The sequence below is a fragment of the Ammospiza nelsoni genome, chromosome 3 (genome assembly GCF_027579445.1).
Source record: "Ammospiza nelsoni isolate bAmmNel1 chromosome 3, bAmmNel1.pri, whole genome shotgun sequence".
Taxonomy (NCBI): Eukaryota; Metazoa; Chordata; class Aves; order Passeriformes; family Passerellidae; genus Ammospiza; species Ammospiza nelsoni.
The window spans coordinates 31,352,338-31,366,955 of record NC_080635.1 but is presented as its reverse complement, the minus strand read 5'-3'; the positions used below and the strand labels follow the sequence as shown (position 1 = coordinate 31,366,955).

General features: G+C 41.3%; 1 protein-coding gene across 2 annotated transcripts in view; it reads left to right on the top strand.

Annotated features, from left to right (window-relative positions):
• The first annotated feature begins 1,353 nt into the window (after positions 1-1,353).
• ZFAND3 (zinc finger AN1-type containing 3) overlaps positions 1,354-14,618 on the top strand; it is a 134,889-nt gene continuing 121,624 nt past the window's right edge. Inside the window, exon 1 of one of the 2 annotated variants that reach the window (XM_059467670.1) lies at positions 1,354-1,586. In XM_059467670.1, coding sequence (XP_059323653.1) covers positions 1,516-1,586 — 71 coding nt within the window. In that variant the 5' untranslated portion in view covers positions 1,354-1,515. Of the gene's footprint in view, positions 1,587-11,890; positions 11,959-14,618 lie in introns of those variants that run through there. The other variant, XM_059467671.1, reaches the window with a different exon arrangement.

Here is a 14,618-nt window from a genome sequence, read left to right as displayed (position 1 = left end):
GTTTAATAACCTTGGTTGTAAGTGCAAAGCAAAAAATCAAAGTATAAGATAGGCAACAGCAGTCAGGAATAGATCAAAATTCCCCCTCCATTAATGCCACACCGGTATTTTTCCACATATTTCCCACTCAGATCTGAAATTTCTGGCAGGGAGGGGTGGGGGTGGTCAGCACTATTTCCATTTCACAGACAAAACCAAGGTACAGAGAGTGCAAGGCTGAACCTTGCTCAATACTATTGGCTAAACCAGTACCAGAAGTACAATCCCCATCACTCAGCCCTCAAGTCCAGGTGCCGGACTTCTCCTTTCCTGTCGGTCAAAGGGCGGCAGCCAGTAATGCCCGTGCCAGCTGAGCCCTTCCCTCCCTGCATCCCTTACCTCTTGCAGGTCCCAGAGCACGGGGCCGGCGGGCCTGCCTTGTCCCGGCTGCAGGCAGCCCACAGCTCCGCGTCCTCATGGTGCTCACCACAGGCCAGGAGAGCCCCGAGTACGTCAAACACCTACACGGCTTTAGTTGGGACTGAGGGAAGCGAGGACGAACAGCTACAGGATAAGAAGGCAAACAGAAGGCCAAGCGTCGCCCTCGGGCCCTCCAGATCTCTCTCCAAGCGGAGCCCCAAGGGAACGAGTCCCCGTCGTCACCCCACACCGCACCGGAGCCCCCCAGAGCCGCCCAGCCTCCGGGGAGAGCTCCCGAGCGCGCACAGCCGGCCCGGCCCCGGCACACTGCGCTGGCAGCGACCAGGACAAGGGAAAGATATTGGACAGCGTCCCTCGGCGAGGCAGGTCCCGGCACTGCGGGAGCGGCAGCACGGGACGGGCCCGGCCCGGCCCCCCGGGACCCGCTCCCACCGACAGACTTCCGCGTCAGGGGCCCGTCTGCGCATGTGCCAGCGGCACCAGCACCCCCACCCCGCCGGCCGTCCCTGGCTGTACCACTGTGTGCCCAACGTATGGGTAGAGGCAAAAGAGGGCAGCGGCTCCAGGCGGTTCTGTGGGCCTCAGCCCCGTCTGGGACTCGTCATTGAGAATCCTGTTCTCTTCTCGAGCCTATGGGTGCCCTCCAAACTCGCTCCTCACCCAGTTCCCGCACGCGATCCGCCCCAACTTCCCCCAGGGATGTGCTGTGGTACATGCCGCTCCCAGCTGATTCGGTGGCTTGACGAAACCATCGCGCTCAGGACGGGGGGAGCCACGGTGCCGGAGGGGGGGCACGCATTGTTGCGCGAGGGGCCGAGCGGCGCTCCGGGGAGGGCGGGTGCGCGCCGCCGTGGCACCGGAGCGGTCACCGGCACCGGTGGGCGGGCGGCGCCGTCGCACGGAGCTCCGCGTCCCCGTGCCGCCGCGTCTCCGCTCCCCTGCCCGCCCCATCGGCAGGGTGCGGCCGGGCCCCCCCGCGCCCTCCCCCTCCGCCGCCTCCCCAGTGGTGCCGCCCGGCTCCAGCTGACCGGCCTGGAATCCCGGCCGGGAGCCGCGCGCCCCCCGCCCGCCGCCGCCCCGCGCCCCGGCCCCACCATGGGAGACGCCGGCAGCGAGCGCAGCAAGGCGCCCAGCCTGCCCCCGCGCTGCCCCTGCGGCTTCTGGGGGTGAGCCGGGCCCGGGGCTGGGCTGGGGCGGGGAGGGACGGAGGGGGACGGGCGGCCAGGCGAAGGGCGAGGCGGCGGGGGGCCGCGGCCGGGCGGGGGCGGAACGGGCCGGGTAGTAACCCCCGGCACCGGCGGTCGCGGGGCCCGAGTCCGCAGCTCGCCGCGGGGAGGGGGCGGCCCCGGGCCCCTGCCGGGCGGGCCGCGGGGGTTCCTCCCCTTCGGAAGAGGGATGTCTCCGTGCCTGTGGGTGCCGGGTCCCGGGGGGCCCGGACCGCGGTGTCGAAGAGGCAGCGGGTGCCCCGGGGGGAGGCGGCTGCGCTGCCCCCGGGCGCGGAGGGGGAGGGGGTGCCGGAGCCGCCCGCGGCCCCCCCGCCGCCCGGACAGCGCGGCCTTCCCGGCAGCCCGGCGGGGGAGGCCTGACCGCTTCCCCGGGCACGCAGGTTTCCTGGAGAGGCCGCCCCTCCTCTGGGGCTGCGGGCTGCGCTCCCGGGCCTGTCTTCAGCTCCTCAAAGGCGCAGCTGAGTAATGCGGGCCCTGGGTGCCCTGACGGCTGTCCCTGACACATCCCTGCCCTGTGCCCGGCAACCGGGAGCTGCCGCTGCGATTCACGCAGGGCAGCATAACTAATGAGGGAAAAAGGCTAAGGACAAAAACACACTTCGTTCTCAACCTTATGAAAGCGAAGTGGTTCATGATAGATAAGGCCCTTGTTAGCTGGTTGCTGATACCCTTTTAGGAAGAAGGAAGTAGGGGTCATTCCTGTTTGCCAAAGGTGAAAAAAACAAGTAAATCTGTTCCTTCCTAAACTACCACCTCTAGGGTTGTGTCTGTTGAAGATATTTCCGTTACTGATTTTTTTTTAAAAAATCACTCGTGCCATGGGAGATGGTATTCTAGCAGATACACATTGTCGTAAAATGTCTTTAGTGTCTATCACAGCAACATTAGTCCCTAATGTTCTTATTTAAGGAAAATTCATAGGGTATGTGACTAAATAGACTTTTGAGGGCCCACCTGAGATTTACACTTGTCTGTGATTGTACCTTCTTGGGATTTATGTCATGCAATTTAAGGTACTCTGGGGAAGTGGAGGCTGAGAGAAAAAAGATGCGATAAGAGTGATTTAGTGATGTCACTGTAGGTTTGGTTGGTTCATTGAAGTGGCAGGATTTTAAACGAAATCCCATTTTTTAGTATTGACAGAAGCCTGAATTGCAACAAATGCCATGACCCTGTTGGGAGTGATCTTACAAGACAGATTATAAATACATAGTAAATAATTTTGTTAATTTTTGTTTTGCTAGGCACCCATATTTGGATCTGATATTTTTTGTAAAGTAGTGGAGAACAAGTTTTTGCTATCTCTAATGCAGTGCACTGACTTCTGTAACATGATACTTATGGGAGAATCGTAGAAGGTTGAAAGTGAACTTTTTCTTTGGGCTCGACTTCTTGGCTAGTTCAGCATGTTTTGATAATGAGAAGAAAATCTGGTGCTTTGTGTTCAAGGATCTGCTTAATGGTTACAGGAGGCTCTCAAGAAAACCCATTGCCTTTAAAGCTGATTTTTTAAAACATGCTTCCCGTGCACAAGCAGATATCAACTGGTAATTATTTTTTGCCCTCCCGTTTTTTTTCCCTTCAGAGTGCCATCCATGCAGGGGTGTTTTTGTATGATAATTTTGAAAGACAGCAGTGTGAAACAAAACCCTCACTTTTCCCACTAATACAGTGAATGAATTAGCCCATTTTTCAGTCTTTAAGTGTCTGCCAGGTGCATTTCAATACACAGTGATAAAATAAGTATCTATTTTTCCACTTTAAAAAATGGTCCTGTCAGTTTTCAGAGTTGATTGCTGTACTTTTCAGTCCTGAAAAAGCTTAAATGACTACATGACCTTATTTACCTAGGCCTTGCTAGTGCTAGAAGGGATTGTGTGGTAAATCAGTGCAGATGTGCCTTTCTATTGGAGTTGCATTGTCAGGAGTTCTTAAGGGGTTACAGTTTTATGCTAGCGTTCTGAAGAAAGTAAGTCATGATAGCAGAAAGATTTATATTTGTGTGAAGTTGAAATTCTGCTGCTCTAGATTTCAGCTAGGGTTCCTAGAGCAACCCTTGCTCTACCTAGGGTTATGACCTGTTTTAAGACAGCATCTTACCTGTAACTTTCATGTCATTTTAATGTCTGTCAAGTCATGTTTTGGAACAACAGGGCCAGTACATTTAAAGCTATGAAAAGTTATGAAACTTGTAAGTTGATATAGTAGTTTCTATTGAATTTGTAAATAAGGTATGTAGAGGTATTGCTTCATGTTTTTGGGTCCCTGTCAGTGCAGTGGTTGACAGCCCTTTCACAGTTCTTCTTGAGTCAGCCCAAGCCAGGAAAGCAGCAGAGCAATTTTGTGTCTGGGGGTCAAACAATAAGGTCTACATTTTACCAAGTATAAAAGATGATGCCTTTGTTTTTTAAAATTGCTTTTATATAATGCCTATAGGACTCTTTGTAATAAGACGCATGTTTTCTGCAGTAAGCCACAAAGACGGAAAATATTAAGGAAAAGACAAAGAATTATTAAAATTGAGGTAAGCTATGGGCTCCTGTGCTGAAGCTTGCCCCTTGGTTGGACAGGGATGGAAGCAGCCCCAGAGACCCGTGTTGATAGTGGTGGCATGCAGAGAGATTACAGGAGCAGACTAGTGTGTGCTATTGCATTGAAGTTGGAGGCATTCTTCTTTTAGAAGACTTGGGTTTATATTAGAAATTCAGATCCTCTAGGTTTCAACAATCTCTAGAGACTGGAAAACTACTAAGCTCTTGATGTTTCAAGATCTGAGAGACTGAAAAATGAACAGCTGAAAGAAGATACTTTTGAGTGAGCCTGTTAAGAACTTCTGAAACATCTGCTTAAGGTCAACAGCTAACGTTTGCTTGCCTTTTGTTGAAGATCACAGAATCCATCCTTAAATCTGCAAACTCGCCCTTCTTTTTAGACTCTCCAGTCAGTAATTTCTGCTTGAGTAAAGTTTAAATGGAGCACTGAGATGATCTTGATATTTTACAGAGTCATTTCACTTACCCAGATAATCTCAGCTGAGAAACCTCATCAGTATTCATGTTATTTATGAAAAATTCATACAACTTAGTGTTTGGAAATATTTTGCTCCCCTTTCCCCCTATTTTTGTATCTTCAAGTTCAGTCATTAGAACTATCTCACTATTTATTGGAATAGTCTTAGTATACAAAGATTGGAAAGGGTTCAGTATGCAAGTTATCTTAGATGTCTTAATCTAAAATATGCTGTAGTTAACTTCTGGTTCTTATGTCCTGGAAAAATGCTTTCTTATTTTCCTGGTTAACAGACCACAGAATTATAGAATTGTGTAATGTTTATGTTTTCTTAGACTACTGGATTTCAGCACCCTTTCCCTTATGATGTATATGAGGTCAAGGTTGAAGATTTCATAAATACATGAAAATGTTACTGGATGTATTATATTCCAGTTAAGCATTTTTGCTTATTAGAGATGAGGCTGATTCTTTAATGACCTACATGTTGGCAATTTCCCTTTGACTTTTAAAGATCTCCATGAGGGTTTCACTAGTGAGTGAAGCCATCAGAGGGGCTGGGGATACTGCTCTTGAATAGGTGTATGCATAGAAGGGACTTGTAAGCTTGTGGTAGCCTATACTGTGAAAAGAGTATGTCAGAGGGGGTAGTACTTTTGCAATTCTATTTGTACTGTTCTGACTGCTGCTTATCATTTTTATTGTCCAGACTGATACCATACCACTGCATTTAGTGCCTTAGAACCAGAAAAGAAGGAAGTATGTTAATAGACATAAAGCAAATGAATTCCATTCTTGAAATGGTGGCAGCCAGCAGGAAGTTGATTGAAAACACAGTATGATTAGTTTCATCTCATCTTAGTTCTGGCAACTATAAGGTTCTGTAGTCAGCTAAAACTGATAGCAATATTATTTGAGAACTTGCCAGCAGGGCTTTTGCAGGATGTTGCCATTTGGTCTGCCTTTTTCTGACACTGCATGCATCATATGTGTGATGAGACACTGTGCCCCAAGCATTCTGTGCAGGCCCAATTCAGAGTTTATTTCTGAGTCTGGATTTTCCAGTCACTTATGTATCATCAGATCCTTGTCATGCCAATCTGGCTCTTTCCTCAATTTTGTTTGCTAAAATTAAACATTTGATCAAACAGTGAATCATTTCACTTATGCATGATGAGTTTGTGAGTGTATGTCACCAAAGCTTGCTTTTAGGTTCTAAACAAACAATGGTTATATATATGTGCCATTTAGAAGCCTCTTTTTTGACTAGTCTTTTCTTTACTTTTTTTGGTGATTACCGCTTTCAATCCATAGGAACTCTCAGTGTTCCTTTTTAATAAACAGTCTCATCTCACAGGCAGTGTAGGTCATTGTGAATGCATAATGCCTCCCTAAACCTAATTTTGCTTTAATTGTTGTTGCAACCTCACATAGATGTTCCTAAATGAAGCTTGAGTGCACTGTTGAAATATGTATCCTTCCCTCTGAGAATCTGTTTTCACTGGGCTTGGATCATGCAGTTCCTTAGCCAGGCTTTCCCTGGCTGGCACTTTGGATCAGATGCTGGAGTAAGGAGTGAATTTGTCAGTTTATGTGAGACAGTGTACTCTATTTTGCTCTTAGGTTAAGACTAAAAATACCTTAAGATTCTAATTTTTTAATATTATGCATGAACTTATATAGTACTCTGTTAAATTATTGGATAAAAGAACATGAAGCAGTTTATGTTTAAATCCAGCACTAACTGCTGTAATAATATATCTATTGGTCTTGCAGAAATAGAAGTGACAGATTATTTTACTGAGAAACAAAGACTCTGATGAGAAATTGATTTATTTATAACTTTTTTACAAAGTGCTACAGTGTATGATAAGGGATGTTGGAGAGGCACTGAAATTATTTGCTTAGATCCTAATTTTAGATGATACTGAGAATTATGAGATAGAGAAGCTTCTGTGTGAGGAGGGAGTGGTGGTGAGGAATTGAGCTTTGTCATGTTCCCTGCTTGAATAAATATGCAGGATAAAGAATGATAAATTGTGATTTCCCTCAGTCATAATGCAACTAGAAGGACATATCAAATAAAGTCAAAAGTATAAATTTTATCCACTTTTGTGTACAGTGAGCTCTTGCTTCTTGCAACTGCAGTTGCAAGGTATCACATTTTTGCTAAGTTTTCCATTTGCTGTAGAAGCTTACCTTGTGAAATGGGGCTTATTTGCGCTTGAAGTAAAAGCAGATGAACTGGATTTAATACTTTAACTGTAATAAGCTCTTTTCTAGGAATGTGAAAACAATGCTTTCTTTTGCAGTACTTAATAGAATAGACAAAACAGAAAGGAGATTTTGTTGCTTAATGAAAACCAGCTGTTGTGGATCAGACCAAAGATACATCCAGCCCTATTTCTGATTTGGGTGATAAGTGATGCTGAGGGAATAAGCATAAGGACAGGGCAATCATGCAGTGATGCTTATCTTGGTATACCTCCTTTGCTTCTGGCAGTCTGACATAAAGTTGTCCTCTGTTTTAGAGATTTACAGCTTAGTAGGTCTTACCTATTTTTCAATAAATTTGCATAATGAATTGCTGAGGCCATATGTACTCTTGACCCTTACAAAATCCTGCAGGAAGATGTTCCATAATTTAACAATTCTCTCTGTGGGAAAAAAAGTAATTGATTCTGTTTCTTTTAAACTTGCTGTGTGATAATTCTAAGGAGTGAATAAATTCAAACAGCTGGTGTATGAGGGCGTTTTATTTAAGAAGATCCAAAAATAGGCCTGCTTGATTAAAAATGTGTGTTAACGTAGTGCAGCTAGAATTTGAGGAAAAAGCCCTCTTGCTTAAACCATGAATTTATTCAAAATCTGTGTATAAAATGTTTTGTAAATATTTTCTGATTTTAAATGGGTGCTGTGTTAATTATAGACAGGCATATCCAGCACCTTTTAATCTCATTGTAACTTCCTCATCAGTCAGAATGAAATTCACTATCGCAGCTGCTGTTCTTACAAGTGGAACAAACAAGGAAGGAGGAGATTGTCCTCCTTTTTGAACTTGGAGGAGTTGAAAGTTTCTGTGTCTAGGTCACCTTCCCAGTTTCTGTCTTGCTGTGTGACAGAACCTTATCCTGTCCTCTGTAAACTGTGATTAGTCAAAGCTGTTACTGTTTGGGCAGTGCTGGCAATTATTCCACAGTTAGTGCTAGGAATTATCTGTCCTAATGCTAATTATTAAAATGGTCCAATGTCGTATGGTACCATAGGTGTGTGTTGTGTAATGCTTTATTTTGATGGAGATGCTTTTGGTTATCAGTAGTTTCTGATGATAAGCCCAGTCAGTCAGAGGGTTATAATATAGGTATCAGTTTTGGGGAAATACTGCTGCTGATTTTAATTCCATAAATTTCAAACAATTTACCACTTCTGTTGAAATTTGATGTTAATATTGCTGCTGCATCTTGGACAGCTGTTGAAGTCTCATATTGGTGGAAGCCTCACGACTAAGTATTTCTTTTAAAGTGTTGAAATCAGTGATGCAAAGCATTAACTAGAGAGAATGATCCTTGATTGATGTATTTATTGGAGATGTCTGGTTTTGACTTGAATGTTTGCACTAACATGCTATGCCATTACTGGATTTTAATTTCTTTTTAAATTTGAAGTTAGTGAATATAAATAGGCACAGGCTTTCTTTACAGCCAGTGGGTAAAAATTATGAATGTGATATACTTTCTCAGTCAATTACTGCTTATATTCTTCGAAGTTAAAAAATGTGTTCATGTGTCTCCTCAAATATGCAACCCTGACTGATGTAATTATTATTGTACTTCAAAAGTTAAGACAAATGTCTTGTGAGTGTTGGATAGTATTTGATCTTGATTATGTTGAAACCCTTATTTGGGTTAAGATAAACTTCATATTCACTTTAGGCTAGTAAATTCCATTTATATTTTCTCCCTCTTTTTATCTTCTTTTTAAACTGAAGTGTCAGAAATATTTCCTGTCTATTTTGACCAGGCAGGGCTCACTAGGATGGAGTCCCTTCTTTGCTTTTGGAAGAATTGAAAATCAGGCAGTAGCTGCAGCATGAATCAACTTCTTTCGATGACAGATCTGTGAAGAAACGTAGGTCAGAGTAGCTGCGGATATTAAAATGGCATCTCCTCAGGACATTGAGAAGGCCACATAACAAAATATTGTTGAGGATACCATATGGGTTGAATAAAAAATGGTTCTGACAAATGAAACATTTATGTGAATGACCGCAATGGTTTCAAACTGTGGAGATGACATTAATGTACAGAAGTAGTGGGTTGGTATTTTTAGGTTCTGCAGAAATGCCCAATCATTATCTTCTAATTTAAGATTTTTATGTAAAGCTACTTTTGTAATAGAGCTGGGTCTTTTGTTTCAAATGGTGGAAAGTTTATATACTTAAAAAAGTACGGGGTCAGACTTCTATTTTGTTTGACACTTTTTTGAAATCTTGAATTTCAATGTACTGTAATGCATAGCTCCATTAACTCTAAGTTATTCCTTACCTGTACTCAGGAAAATATAGTATTTGAGGAGTTGCAGTATTCCAGGAGGAGAAGGAAGATGTTCACAGTTGTGTGTTCAGTTTCTGTGTGTAGCATCTGACTAGTAGCATTGTGGTAAGTGCAGTACTTGCCTGTACAGAGAAGTTGTATTAGAAAATTGTTGATGAATTTTTACACTTAGTGTGTTATCTCCTGCCTTTCCTGCAGTAGAGAATGCTGCTCCATGCTCCGTATGAAAGACTTTTAGGTATCCTGTTTGATTCCATCTGTTTAATCTGGCCACCATTTGCATGCTCTGAACTTGAACAATATAAGTCAATGCAAAGAAGATAAATTTCAGCTTGTAAACATTGTAGTATTTTTATTAGCGTGTCAAGGAAGTTTATTTCTAATATTACTTTCTTCAGTGTTATGTCCTTTAATAAATGTGCTTTGGCTAGTATTGGATTTCCAACGTTTGTGTGATGTAAATTAGAGACTAATTGAAAGTAATGAAAAATTTTGAATGGAGATAAAAACTGGTTTTTCTAAAATAATTTTAATAAGCAGTCAGACAAACAGAGAAAAAGACTTTGGTTGATGATTACTGTCTTTAGTTTTTGACTCTTTAGATTATATAGTGTCTAATGTTGGGTGAGTTGTTTATTTGAAGGCCTGTCTTAGTAATGTATATATTTAACTTCTGCTTGGTTGAATGTACTATTTAAGTTGAAAGTCCTATTTAAATACTAAACATCTATGGAAGGGGGAGGAGAAAGGAGCACAATACTGGATTTGAAGCAGTGTTTAAAAGAACGAAAAGCAGGCTGGTTTCATGATAATCACCTAGTTGTGCCCTTGGAAAAGCAGAATCCAAAGTCATGTCCTCATTGACTTAATTGCTAAAACACAACCATCCTTCACAATATGACTGTTACTGGCATCAGCTCTGTCACCATAACTGCAGCATTTTTGTCTCTAATTATTATATTCAGAGGTGTCTCAGAGGAAGCTGCATATATAAAGTGTGTAAAATGCTGTCATTTAGCGACAGTCCCTCAGTATTGGAAATTGTATTGTCCTCTAACTATTGATTAGGTGCTATTTTGGTCCAAGATAATGTCAATATTAAGGAGCCTGGCTTTTTGATAAATCAATTAAGTATCTCTGAAATTTTTCTTTAACAATTATCCACTATTACCTAGTGAAATGCATTTTTTTACCTGAAGCAAGAAGAGTTCTAGGTTGGGTATTGCTGACATCAGTTTGCAGGATGAGGCGTTAGTAATGCTTGTTCATTGCTTAATGCCCTGCTGTTACCTTTTCCTTAGTGGTCTCCTTCAGTGAGCTAATGGACAGTGATGGTTTCCAAAATTGTCTGGGTGTTAACAAACGCTTGCTTATTCGTGCAGATAGGTTTCAAATGTTCCCCTGAATTGTTAACATGTTTATCAATTTAAAATCCTTTCATCTCTATTTTTAGAATAAACTTTTGACTGTGTACTTCCATGAAGGAATGAAAGCAATTATCATACAGCATGTTTCTATAATGAAGATTCTCTCCAATTTTAATTTGCAAGCATGTTAGTATAATTACTCCATTTTAATAGGAAAAAAGCATCTTAATTTAAATTTTTAAAATGCTCAGAATTTTACAAAATTTAAAATACATTTTAAATTCTTTGAAGAAACTGAAATGTTGGGTTTTAAAAAAAAATTTATACATAGGTGTGTGGATGAATAATCATTTTTGCTGTAACTTACAAAGAGCTTTTAGGATTAGTCCATATATACTCAGTACCTTCCCTAGGTGCTGACTCATTTTTGTACTCTTGAAAGAAAGCAATTAACAATAATATTTATGCACTTCAAATATTTTTTTCTTAGCATTGAGACTTTGTGATTAGTATGTCTCGGCAAAATAATTGAAATTAAACTTGCCTTGGAAATAATAATTAAGATGGAGCAGGTTGACTGCTTTTATTTAGGAAAGTGGACTAACTCTGCTGCTTGTTAAATCCTGGTGTTGTCAAATACATGGAGTGTTTGTAACTCCTAGCATATTTATTTTGGAGTATGATTCCTTTCCAGAATCTGACATCAAGTTAGATGTTAGAATGCTTCTGCATATAGTGTTGAATATCACTATATGTTTTTATCTTATTTTGACTGTAGTTTATTAGCAGTTGTTTTATTTAGGACACTGGATGTTTTCCTGTTTAGCATTCTCTTGGGTTCTGCTTTAGACGTTGTGCTTCAATGCTGATTTTTTTAGAGACATCTCCCTATGACTTTAGAGACTGTAAACCTATAAAGATATGAGTAGTAGGGTGTTCCTTTTTTAATAAAAGTCCCATTCTTACGTTTAAGTTTAGAAAGGATTTATTGCTATTTCTGCTGCTGATACACTCTGTCCCTGGGCACCATCCCCAGGAACCATCCCTGGGCACTGGGTGACAGTCAGTCCATGCTTTTCTCTGCGTGGAGTCTCTCTGTTTTCATTTGTGAATCATATAACCCTCTTCATTCAATTCCACAAGGCTTTACAAGCCTTGAATGAGAGATTTTAGAGCAAGGAGTATTTAGGAGCAAGGAGTATTTTCATTTAGAAACAGGTGTTTGTTTTAAATCTTGCTGTGGGCCAATATTGACCCGTTGACATGTTGTTTCCCAGGTGGTTCATCTAGGAGGAAGTGTTTGTGGTGGGTGGAGGAAATCTCTTTCAATCAGAAGAGTTGCTATGCAATTAGAAGAGCAAGAACTGCCTGCATTACACATCTGTGAGTCTCAGGTGGTTTTGCAGCACTCTCTTGATGTAGATAGGACCCCATTATTATCCATTATTCTGTGATGCAGTCTCTCCTTTGGCTATTAAAGTTCTTGTGTGATTAATTCAGGAAAGACCAGAAATCTTTCTGGTGAATAATTAACACTTCCTGTTCCGCTCAAGTGACTTGCAAAGAGAGATTCAAAAGGTAAAAACAAAACCACAGTGATGTGTATTACAGTGATGTATATTATTATATAGCAAATTGATGCATTATATTATACTGAAAATGCCATCACTCAGTGGTATAACAAGAACTCCAGCATTACATTTTAAAATTCAGTTGCCTGAGCTGAAGTGCAGCTGAAATTCAAATAACAGCAAGTACTGGTTGGTGTTGAAACTGCTGTAGTTGGAATCCCAAAGTAAACAGAACTGGACCAGTGCTTTGAGAAACTTAAGTCTATGGCTTTCAGAGATGGTTATAATTTTTTTTGGTTGCTTTGGTGTTCTCCCCTCTCCTCCCCCCCTTTCAGATCAAGTTTCCATCACACTCCTAGATGCCATTGAGACAGTGATTTAGCTGCTTTCTTATTAGCATTCTTTCTGACCTTATTATTTCAGTTTGCTGATTTAGAATGGCTTTCTGACTTCTGCTAGCAAGGGTTTTTTGGCAAACTTGTATAAAAAAGAGATCTTTTAAAAAATTATTATTTTTGAGGACTATTGTTATCTCTTCTTTTTTTTAGCTATTATTTTTTAAGACTATGTAAGGCCACTAAACAACCAGCGAGTATTTAAATCAGTTTATGGTCCAAATGTATTTATACTTCTTTTAAGATTACCTAGTGAAATTCAGACCCAAACAGAGGCTTCAAGGACTTGTGTTCTTTGGGTGTCCATGAAAGCAGTTGCAGAAGAGAGTATGGGAAATGGTGAGCATGATCCTCATCTCGGGATTATTAGCTGGTTAATCAGTGGTGCTTAACTTTCTTTGGCTTAGTTTTCCTGTCCCTCATCGTTCTGCAGGACAAATTCTGAAGGTAAGTATTACATTTTTAGTAGCACAGCTGACTACTTAATTTGGAAAAAGTAGACCAGCTTTTGGAGGCAAAGTCATTTCTTCAGTGTATGGGAAAGTTAATGTGCTTTTTCTAAGTATATACCTAGATATTACCTCTGTCCCCAAAATCAGTCTTGCCCATACCCTTAGGTCATCATGGTTGCAGCAATGACATGAAAGGCAAGTGTGTTCTATCTGCCAGGACAGGTGGCCTGATTTAATGTTTCTATATTTTTTCAGCTATTTTTGTGTGTATGTTGTTCAGAAACCCTTGTTTCTGGCATGATATGTAGCAAACATTAAATGTGGTATTCTCCTTACCACAAAAGATTGAACTGTTCAATTTATACCATCTAGAAAAAAGTTAGAGATGTGTTGAAATTGCTTTGAGTCTAGTTGAATTAGGCAAGTGTAAACATTTTCTTTGAGTGGGTATAGGTAGTATTTTTCTTTCCCAAAACAGAGCAAAATCATCTACATGAATTGACTGAAGAAAAATGATGCTTAGCTGAAAATCCAAAATTGTTATCTGCCAGTCTACTGTTTGCACAGGGTTAGATGTTGGGTAAAAGTTTTGGGAAGTAAGAGAACAAGAAAGCAACGCACAAAACAAAAATTAGTAATTTACATATTTGCTGTTCATTAGTTTAATAGCTAATAGTGAAGACACTTTTTTTTTTTTTAGTTCTGTTACATGTCACTAAATTTCCTAGACTTCTGTCATGCATTAGTGTAAAGGGAGAGTGACAAAAGATTCTGTGGGACTTCTTTCATAAGGGACATTTTTAATTATAAGCCTAAAGTCAGACAGAATCATGGAAATACCAGATTCTCTTTTTTATTTTACTTGAAGACTAGAGATGATTGAAGAGTTATGGGCTGATATTACTACTTGCTTAAATTTTAAAGCTTATTTTAACTCCTGCTTGTGTTTAGGATTCAGCATTAATTTGACATAGTTAATGAAGCAGTAGAGTTGCAGGTTGCAGCTGCAGCCTGGCCCAGTGGTTGGGTGGTTAAAACTTGCTGTTCTTCTTGTGTACTGAGAAGGTTACACATAGCTTGGATGAGAGTTGAGGATGAGGTAAGGTTTCGGGGCTCATTTGTGTTACTTGCTGTTAATGATCACTCTGCTTGCTCACTGTGCCTTTGCCTGGCATTGCCTTCAGAGATGCATAAAAAGCTGCTCTAAGGAAAGAGCCTTTGCTGTTTGCATGCATGAGAATAAAATAGTTGACTTGGCCCTGATTTCCCACTGTCGGAATTGGATGAAATGAATGTAGTGATTGCGATTTATTCCCTCAGTCTCCATTATTAGAGGAAAGTAAGTTGAGGCTTGTTCCCACACTTTCTCCATGTTATTCTAAAACAGGAAAATGGTGAGACTAATAGTAGTTTCTCTAAGTGCTGTGATGCCCTTGTTTTTTGTTCATGTAAATAATTCTAGGCTGTCTGCTTCTAACACTTAGAAAATAGTAAAAGCTACCTTGTGAAAATGACAGCTGTGAAGATTACAGTTTACATTAGTGTGGATCACTGAAGATGGAAAAGCCAAAATATTACCCTGGATAAAGGTTTCCTTCTCCTGTCATGGGATGAAGGATGTAGGA